The sequence below is a fragment of the Echinops telfairi genome, unplaced genomic scaffold (assembly GCF_000313985.2).
Source record: "Echinops telfairi isolate 266 unplaced genomic scaffold, ASM31398v2 ScPeMD7_7463;HRSCAF=8501, whole genome shotgun sequence".
NCBI lineage: Eukaryota > Metazoa > Chordata > Mammalia > Afrosoricida > Tenrecidae > Echinops > Echinops telfairi.
Genome location: NW_022111363.1, coordinates 4,605,642 through 4,615,753, shown reverse-complemented (window position 1 = coordinate 4,615,753; position 10,112 = coordinate 4,605,642). Strand labels below are relative to the sequence as shown.

The window sequence follows — 10,112 nt, the reverse complement described above, 5'->3', positions numbered from 1 at the left end:
GGGTGCCTGGGGCACAGTGTGAAGTCACCCTCGGGCTTCTGCAGAAGGCCCGGCAGATAGTGGCCGCATCCCTCGGCTTGCATGCGGGTCACTAGCTCAGGAGGCCTCTCCAGCCCCTCTCTGACCCCCCTCCTACCCGGGCTTCTCCCAGCTGGACTCCAAACCGCGTGGCCAGTCAGAACAGAAGCAGGTTTTTGTTTGCATGATCTCCTTGACCCCCCACCTAGCTACTGATCTGCAAGTGCCCCACCGAAAAAGGACGGGAAGTCTTACTGCAGTATAGGTCTGGAGATCTCTTTAATCCTTTTTTAGTTCAACATCAATGAGAAAGGAAAGAAAATACTTCGAACATTTTTTTTCAAATAACAGAAATAGTATAGTATATCCATATACATTCAACAAATACTGCGCTTACTGATTACTACAATACAAAGCAATGATTTCTTTTAAAAGTGTAGTCTGCAAGATGGCACGTTAATAGGCTCCCTGCCTGTCATCTGGGCAGCTGCTGCCAGGTGGCGATCTGCTCTTCCACAAAGACAGTACCATGTAAACAGGACGGCAGAGCGGGGCAGAGCCAGGTGGGTAGGCTGAGGGGGTGGGGGAGCAGAGTTGGACCCAGCCCAGAGCAATCAGACAAAAGCTTTTTTGGGTTTTCTTGGAAACCCCCTGCTGCTGAGTAGTTAGTTGGTGGTCCCACCAAGCGGTGGGGAGACTGGGGCCCATGGAAACAGGGCTCCATCCTGCGGAGGGCTCTGGCACTGCAGACATCCATGGGAGGCTAGTGGGTCCGAGAACTGAGCTGCCAGGAGCCAGTGGAGAAGAGCCAGCTGCCTGGGATCCTGCCAGCCACGCAGGAAGGCATGCTGGGTACCCGCTTCTTCTGTGCAAATTCGGTGTGGGGAGGGGGGGGGCTGCGGGGCACGAAGAGACTAGGAAGGGGTGAGGGACCTGTTACTCTTTCAGGGAAAAGGGTCAAGAGTCAGAACGTTTACATCTCTTTCTTGCTTTGAGGATGAGAAAGGGCTAAGCCAGATCCTCTCTCAGCCCCTGGCCAGCAGAGAAGACTTTGGTCTCTAACAGTGAAGAAAAAGAAAAATAATGACACAAACAATAGCTATTGCATATGCACGGGGTAGGTAGGGGTGGGGTGGGGTGGGGACAAGACCACTACATTTGTCACTGGCACGAGGAAAACCCGTTCACAATTACAATGTCTAAATAAAATACTTTTGAGCAGAAGGTGCAAGTCACAATTCAAATAGAACAGAATCTGGTTAAACTTTTCTCTCTTAAACAAAAATCCCTTTTGTCTTTATTAATCATCATCATAATAACGATAATATCAACATTTATCTAAAACAATTCCTACATGATCAAGAATGAAGATAGGGGCTGAGGCCGCCCAGGGGAGGGGCTTGCAGGGGAGGGGAAGTTAGGAGAGGCAGGACCCAAGACACCTCCTATTTCTTCTTGCCCGAGACAAAGAGGCTCAGAGGGGGAAACACACAGATATTTACATATAAAAGGAGAACCGGTCTGCTTTTTTAATAGCAGACTTTTACAAAGGGAGAATGGAAGTACACCCCTATTGGGTGTTCCATGGGGAGAGCCAACAGGGCGAAAGAGGCAACCAACTGTTGCCGTTCCGAGAAGGGGCTGGGTTAGGCTCTGAGAGGGCTCCATGGAGCAGTGCTCTAGGGTCAAGCTGCGGTCGATCTTGGCTGGGCCAGACACCTTTCTGGGTAACCCAGCAGCAGACCCCTCTTGGGTTCCAGGCTTGGGGTTTCTTTGACTCTGTCCTCCAAGTGCCAGGGGCCACCACTCCGCCCTTCCTCTCCCTTCCCTGAGCCACTGTCAGCCCTTGGTGTCTGCTCCCGGGAGCAGAGGACAAGGCAGGTGGATGGAGGGTGTTCTGTAAAGGCAAGCTGGGGGTGGGGGTTGGGGTGGCTCAGAGACCTCTGGCTTTGCTCACTGGCTGGTCTCAAATAGAGGGAGGCAGAGGGAGGGGTGGCCAGGGAAGGGGGAGACGGGGCAGGGGGAAGGAAGAGAGGGAGGAGGGAAGAGAAGAACGAGAAAGAAGGGGAGACAGGAAAGAAACGACCCCCCAGAGAAAGCACGGGGGAACCGCAGCCCCTCAAAACCAGTGAGAAACCCACCCAACTGAAATACACCAAATGCTCCTGCATGAGAGGTGGAGACACGGATGTCCTGTTTATTTCCTTGGTGATGTCATCATACAAGCCAGACCCCCTCAGAGCCCCGAGCCCAGCACACCGAGCCACCCAGTGTGAGGGCAAGAGCCACGGAATGCCGGGTGCGGAGGAACACAAGGGCGATACTGCTGGAGTAAAGGGACCGCTGCACTCCCAGACTGTACACAGCACCTGCAACAGAGCAGACAGGAGGGGGACTCGTTTGAAAGCGAATCACTCAAGGAGTCCACGGAAAAGTTACAACCCCAGACCCCTTCGGTGTTTTACGAGGCTTACCACAGTGAGGGTGAGACAGGGACTTGCCAGGTGGCCAAGACCTTTCTGACAAAGATTTTTTCAAGGGCAGAACCAGGAACATCTACTGTCTTACCTTAGGCAAACGTGGGCATTACTCCGGCCAACCCCTTTGCTACCTCTGGTCTCTCTCCCCTGTCTCCAACAGCCTTCACCTGCTTCTGCACAGCCACCAGAAAGGGGTTTTCTTGCTGGGGTTCGTCATTCAGGGCCAAGTTAAGGACTGCCTCGATTCTTTATTCCCCTGACTGCAGGTCGCCTCTGACCTCCGAAACTGTAGCTCACTTACTGTCCCATGTGGGCCCCTATGTCTTGTGTCATAATGAAGCCAGGAGACTATGTCTGGCAGGGGTCCTCAAACTGCGGCCCACCAAGGACATTTATCCAGCCTGCCGGGTGTTTTTGCTGCCTCTACCTGTCCTGCTTAGCAGCCGACTCGTCCAGTGCGCATAGGAATTTGTTCATAGTTTTTTTAAAAAATTATAGTCCGGCCCTCCAACGGTCTGAGGGACACTGAACTGGCCACCTGTTTAAAAAGTTTGAGGACCCCTGATGTCTGGCAAGTCTTCTGCAGCCCTCCCCACTGAAAAAGAAAGACCCAGAACACAGACTCGACTAGTGCAGGGCTTAGCGAAAACCAACCACACACACCAGAAGGCCGTGCGTGGAAGATCAGCACCTGTCCGTCTCAGCGCTCTGGTCGCAGTGCGTGGAAGACATCTCTGGGCGGGGGTGGGGTGGGGTGTGTGTGTGTGTGTGTGTGTGTGTGTGTGGTCACTGGCCTCGCTCAGCCAGGGTGATACTCACTCGCCGTTTCCTGTTACACGCCTGCCTGCTCCATGCTGAAGGAGACCTCAGGGTGCTTGTAGCTGAGCAGGATGTCTGTAATACACGCAGACGGATAGCAAGAGGAGTTTAGATGCTGGCTGCCACCAGTCAGGTCTGGGTGCTCGTGACCTTCCAGACTCTCCCTACATTCTGCAAGACCAAAAGGGAACGTGTAAGGTTGGCAGGGAGCTACTCGGGGTGGGGGACGGTGGGGGGCCGGGAAGAGAGGCAGCCTGAGTGAGCAGCGTGGGAGTGAGCTGACTCTCTGCCTTTTATTCTCCACGGATGGCCGGCCCCTCTCTGTCCAGCAGCAGGAGGGCAGGGGGCCCATGATCACTCCCCAGGTCTCCTCTAAGTGCTGCTTTCCTTGCCCTCCATTGTCCTTTGACCCCCCTCACCCTCACGTTCAATCAACGAGGGTGAAGACAATGGCTACACTGCCAACAGACACCGGGTACGGAGCACCCTCTGTGTTCTCGGCTGCGAAGAACTGTGCATGGGTTAAGCCAGTTAACTTTCCTGACATGATCTACGTAGGTCCTCGTTTCTGCCACTAAACATGAGGATCTTGGGCCTGGAAAGGTTACGTACGAGCCTTGCCTACAGAACAGGGCTTACTCTGGCCCTGTCCAGCCTGTGCCCTAGGCTTTATCTGCTGGGACACCCTCCCCTCCCTCCACCAGGTCCGAGGAGAGGCAGAACGTTTTTCATGACCACACACTGCTCTCCAGCTGGGAACAAACACAGTTGCGAAGGATGTTATCTTAACAGAGAATTGCAAACAGAAATGGGGCCCTCTGTTCCCAGCCAGAGCCCTGCCCTGTTATGCACTCCATGAACTCTTTGGCAGAAGAGGGGCAGAAGTAGTGGTGGTGTCAATCACCACGGTGAAGGGATGACACCCCCCTTTCAGGAACTTCTCTGGGGAACCCCATGCACAAGGCCCCTTACCTTCATTGTCCTCGTCCTGAAACTGCTGGCTCCCCATGAGCGAGGACTGGCTGAGAACTGCGTCTGACATCCGCGCAGAACTAAGTGCTTTCCCTGCCACGAGACTCATTCCTGGCAGGTTATCCAGCTGCACCTGCAGAAAGCAATCAGGAGAGGGCATGAGGATGCCAGACACTGGACCCTTAGAGACTGATGCTCCCCTGGAGGAGGGGCACTGGAGCAATGGGGGAGGGGAGTCTGCACAAGCAGATACCTCCACTTTATCCTGGATCATGGCGGGCTCGGGCATAAAATGTTTGTAATTGCCAGGGGGGCGCTGGGTAATTTTTTTTTTGAAAAGGAGGTGGCAGTCCCAATAAGTTGGAGAACCTATATTCTAGATGATTCTAGGAACCGGGCAGTTAGATCACCGATCCCAAGCAATACGGCCAGACGACCTTCCTCTGCGGCCCCTTCTGCTGCAAGGGTGACAGTGAGGACCTACCCAGGCTGTGACTTGGGGAGGGAAGGGGGTGCCGTGGATTAGGTCCCCTGACACCCACGGGTCCTCCTGAAACCAGGTTTCTGACCCCATCCCCATCATCACCAGGAGGCTGCTGTAGGCGGGCATGGTCCAATCGGACCCTCTGCACTGAAGGAAATGCGTTCTCTGCCCTGCCCAGTGTGGCAGCCACCAGCATGAAATACGACAGACGGGTGAATGAGAAACCACATTTTCTTAGTTAATGAGCAGTGCTCCATTTAAACTTGAAAAGCCGCAAGCGGCCAGTTGCTGCCATGTCCATGCTGTGGCCCCAGTTTGCCCAGTAAAAGCAAGTGGAGCTGAGCCAGACCTGTCCATTGTTTGAATAAGTTCAAGTAGCTGCCAGAAAGTGACCGATGACCCTAGGAGGCTTGTTCCATTTGATGGAGCACATGACAACCCTTCTTGATTTTTCCAGTCTAAATTTTAGTCTATCGATTCTACTGAGAATGTACTGGAGCCTGTCAGTTAGGGTTACTCAGGGAGCTGGACTCAGACCGAGACGAGCGGTGGCGTGGACGCTGGGCTCTGTGTCCAGGGTCTGGGTCCGTAGAACCCCCGCATCCCAGGGGCTTGGGGCAGGGGTGACGTACATAAGCATCATCGCTGCCCTGGATCGTGTGGTGTCTCTGCAGGGTCCGGGACCGGTGGTGCTCGCCGCCTGAGGGCCGTGCTGGGTACCCAAGCCCGTTGTGATCTGGCAGCGCCATGGCTTGTCCTGGAGAACTTCTGTCCATCTGTCCTATGACAGACTCTGCAGAGACAGAGCAAAGCAGGCTCAGCAGACCCACCTTCTCCCAACACTGGTGGCGCTCATCAAAGAAATGTCTTGCAAGGAAGGCAATGAGAAATGACGAGGCCCAATATGTATCCCAAATGCTGGTCCTCCAACGGGCTCGTGATGGTGCTTAGAGGACTGGACTGATAACCCCTAAACCCCATAGCAATTATGAGCCTCTTTACGAGGGGATCAACCCCTAAGAGGAAAACCCCCACATGCTCAGGGTCAGCCGGGTCACACAGAACCCTTCTATTCATTTCTTCACTTCTTTGCAAAGTGCCGAGATTCCTGCTGGGAGCTTTCAGGTACCTCTCGCCTGGGAGCGTGACCCCCATTCTATGGCTGCCTCAGGAAGCAGTTCCTGAACTCCCAGGCCCTCTCCTCTGTTCACTTCTGGAACGGTGCTCCCAACACTTCCTAGGGCTGCTCTGCTGTCTGCATACAATCATGCAATCCCACACCTCTCCTTCCACACTTAGCTTACACTGGCAGTCTCCCTTTTCACGGCTTCCATGATGCAAAGAATGATTAATACACTATTTCTAACAAGCCACAGATCCACAGCCCCAACTGTTTACAACAGATCTAGCCAGCATCTCACACTTCAACAAGGCCAACTGCCCCCATGGCCAGCTCCCACTCAGACATCCCTGTTATGCCCCTCATCCTCATCCTGCGGCTATGAGCTCTCGGGCGGGGTTCCTGCTGACCCCTTACCCTCACCGCCCAGGGGCTCTCCCAGATACGCCTGGATGCCCGCCAGTCCAAATCATCTCAGTGGTTCCTTTCTGAATGAAACATCACTAGCTCCCAAACAGAAACGAGCGTTTTCTTCCCTTAAACTACACACTTAGGTCCCCACCCCCCACTTTTTTTTAGCTTAGGCATCATCCTTGGTTCCTTACTCAATTATGTATCTGTCTCAATAATTCCTAGGGGACTGTGAGTTCCTGGAGGAACCATATCTTAATACACGCCTGTAAGTCGTCAGTGCTCCAGAAAGACCAAAGATGATCACAGAATAACTTCGAGGCCACACCTGTGGGGAGAGGATCCTCCGGGTAACACCTTTTGCTCTGGTCATTTCACAGCTTGGAGCTTGAGCCCGAGGCCTGCCTGGCTGGGTTTCAAAGGAAAACCCCTTGTCTATTATTGGTCTTATTTCTTGAAGAACTGACTCCCGGCAAAACTAAATTTTAAAATTCTTATTAGGAAATAGCTCTAACCATAACTTGCCACTCAGTGATCTATTTGAACAAAGAAAGTAAAATGCCCTGAAGCTTGATGGTTGGGTAGAGACTTTTAAGTCTGTATATTCAAAGGACCACATCCCTGCTTTTAAATCGATCAGGGTAAGCCCTGGGACTGGGCTTAGGGGCAGAGGTATGGTTGGAAGAGAGAATTACTGGACAGGCATGCTGCTGGTAATGTCAGACGTTGTAGAGGAAAATTTGTGTGTGTGTGTGTGTGTGTGTGTGTGTGTGTGTATTGGTTCAACTACTAAAGATAAAGGCAAGTGAGAAATACTGTGAGAATTCTCCAGGCAGAAGAGGTTCAAGGAACCGCCAGAAACCAACCGTTCTGCTACGGATAACTGAAAGTCGGCAGAGAGAAGAAACAAGAGAAAGAGATCCCATAGCAGGAGGAGCCTGCCTCTCCGCCCGCTCCCCCACCCCCGTACTGGCCCAGGCACGGTCCTCTCCCTGCGCAGCGCTCATGCTGGCCCCAGGGTCAAGCACAACCCACTGGCAGGAAGTGGTGCCACACTGGCTCTGGGGAGCGAGGAACTGTCTGCTTTGCCACCAAGCTGCAAGATCACTCTTTGTATGCGCCCCCTTTCCCAAAAGGGCATTGCCCAATGCCCCTTTTCTTTCTCTGATATCTTCCCTCTGTTTTATCTATCCACTCCGTTCTTTGGGGGTGACGGCTCGGGAAACCAAACTCGCTGCCACCGAGTCGATGCTGACCCATGGGAACCCCAGGGACTGAGCAACGCTGCCCCAGTGGGGGTTTGACACTTGAACTCATGACAGGAGCGGAGAGTCTCCTCTTTTTCCCATGGAGGGTCTCCTCTTTTTCCCACGGAGCAGCTGGGGGTTTTGAACTGCCGACCTTGCAGTTAGCAAGCTAACTCATTAACTACTGTGCCACCAAAGCTCCCTGAGGGATGGAGGAGGACATGAACCTGAGCAGTCCCACCTGCTTGCTCCCGCTAAGGACAGTCACAGGGTCCTGATCAAACTCCAACAACCGGCACAGGTAACAAATGCAGGCAGCCCTGGCCTTTGGTCCAGGAGCCCCGGTGGCCCCATGGGTCCCACACTGGACTTTGAGCTGCATGGCCAGCAGTTTGAAGCCACCAGCTGCTCCTTAAAACAAGGATGGGGCGTTGCGCCCACACAGAGATTCAGTCTGGAAACCCACAGGGCCCGCTTTTTCTACGCTGTCCTCTGGGGTCACTGTGGGGGGAAGTGACCTGGTTTGCTTTTTTCCGGTTTGGTTTTTGGTGTTTCTTGTTCTGCCCACCTCTGCTAGCGTCTCACTGTGTCAGAGATGTCAGTTAACTCTTCTTAACCCGCCCCACCCCGCTTTTACACTGGTTTTTATTCCCGAGAATGGGGTTTCTCCAGGCCAAAATACCAACTCTCTTCTTGGCACCGCTGTTAAAAAGTCACGTGAGAAAAAGGACGCTAACCCCCACCCCCCCAAAAAAACCTACAATTTAGGCACCCCCCCTAAGAAGGTCGACTCTGTCTTATAAGGTCGCTATGAAGGGGATCAGCTTGGTGACGGCAGGCGGTCTTTAAAAGGCCACATGCAGTTCTCTCCCCTCCCTCCTGCACTCCATTTCCCAGGACGGACGGACGGACGGACTCGCGAGAACTGGCTGGTCCCACACTTGATGGTGGTAAGACAGTCCCATAATGCAGCAAGGGTCCGCAGACAACCGCATACCACCTGGCTACGTGTTGGGCTGAGATCCATCTGCAAGGCCAGCAGTTTGAGACCACCAGCCGCAGCCGCTCCTCGGGAGAAAGCCTTCCTATCCTGTTGGGAGTTACAGTCTCGGAAACTCACAGTAACATTTCTACCTATGGACTCCACAGCAGTCAGTTGGGTTTGTGTTGCTGTTTTTGATAACTGACAAAGGACTAACACGCCTTGATGGTCAGTGAACGTGACTCCTCTGTGTAGAAGCATTTGTGAGGTCTACTCCAGGAGACTGCTGGCTCGCAGGCCACTAACCCACCGAAAGAGGGGCAGGAAGTCCAGGTGCACACCTGGTGCATCCTCTGTGCCAAGTCAACAGCCGGAGGGACGGTCCAGCTCACGCCAGCCAGGGGCTTAACTCGTGGAAGGAAAGGGAGTCCTAAAGCGCAGCAGGCTTGGGTCTTTCCCAAAGTCAAGCTGAGAGAGTACTGAGGGCAGATGATCCCCAGTCACGCCAGGGAAAGAACAGGCACACGCGGACACGGTGCACACTTCCCGCCTGCCGGGAAACCAGGGGGCAGCTTGCGCAATGCTGTTGGGTCTGTCAATGTTGACTTGCCCTTGTTTACTGGGGTTTAAGGAGCACAAGAGAAATGGCCTGTGTGTCCTCTTAAGGGTGCTTAGGGCCAGACCCCGCCAGGCTCTCTGGAAGAACTGGAGTCCACTCTTATCCGGAGCTGGCAGCTCAGAGAGATGGTTTTGTTGTTGCTCGCAAACAACTAACTGTATCCGCATGGCCAGGAGCCCTGGTGGCACAGTGGGTTACACAATGGGCTGCAATCTGCAAGGCCAGGAGTTCAAAACCATCGCTGCTCCATAGGAGCCAGAGGCGGCTTTTTTACTCCTCTAAACAGTCCCCGGTTTGGAAACTCACGGGGGCAGGAGGTCTCTGCTATGCTAATGGAAAAGATTGAGGGGGAAGGGGGGGCATGGATTTTGAGTCTCTACTGTAGTAGGGCGCGTGGAACAAGTCCCTGCTGTTTTGCTCTCTTGGGAATACGGTCTGTCCAAAGACAAACCCCACATCGTCACCAAAGCCATCCCTGCCTGTAGGAGCCAATTTGGAAGCCGGGAGAGAAGTCCTGGGGCCATCCAGGGCGAAGAGCAGCTCACTCACCATCTCTGCCCACAGGGACAGAGGCTGCGGCAGAGACCATGGGGCAGAGCACAGGCGGGTGGGGGCGGGAGGATTGCCCCGAGATGAGACCATGAGTTGGCATGCAGTGGGCTTCCTGGCCACAGAGACCACGTGGCTAGGGGGCCTGAGCTGCCAATGGCTGTGCCCCTTCCGTCCACAGATCCCGCCTGTGGTCACAGGGCCACTTCTCTAATTCACCCCACAATGGTGAGTTTTGTCTGAGTTCTGTGTCCCCATTGCCAGGGGTATGGAACCAAGCCGAAGAGTAGACTGTCCCGGGAGGGGCGGCTGGTATCAGAGTCAGGTAATGAAGGCCGGAGGCACGTCTGGTGGGGAGCTACGAGTCTCCTTCCCTTGGTGCAGCCCCCGCACTGTTTCAGCAGGAGCCCT

The 10,112-nt window shown here is 53.9% G+C and overlaps 1 protein-coding gene across 3 annotated transcripts in view; it reads right to left on the bottom strand.

Annotated features, from left to right (window-relative positions):
• Window positions 1-280: 280 nt before the first annotated feature.
• SIK3 (SIK family kinase 3) overlaps window positions 281-10,112 on the bottom strand; it is a 124,452-nt gene continuing 114,620 nt past the window's right edge. For 2 of the 3 annotated variants that reach the window (XM_030888381.2, XM_004712797.3), the window contains 4 exons: window positions 5,406-5,566; window positions 4,290-4,422; window positions 3,318-3,488; window positions 281-2,387 (listed from right to left, as the gene is read on the bottom strand). In XM_030888381.2, coding sequence (XP_030744241.1) covers window positions 3,331-3,488; window positions 4,290-4,422; window positions 5,406-5,566 — 452 coding nt within the window. In that variant the 3' untranslated portion in view covers window positions 281-2,387; window positions 3,318-3,330. The remainder of the gene's footprint in view (window positions 2,388-3,317; window positions 3,489-4,289; window positions 4,423-5,405; window positions 5,567-10,112) is intronic. The other variant, XM_045283638.1, reaches the window with a different exon arrangement.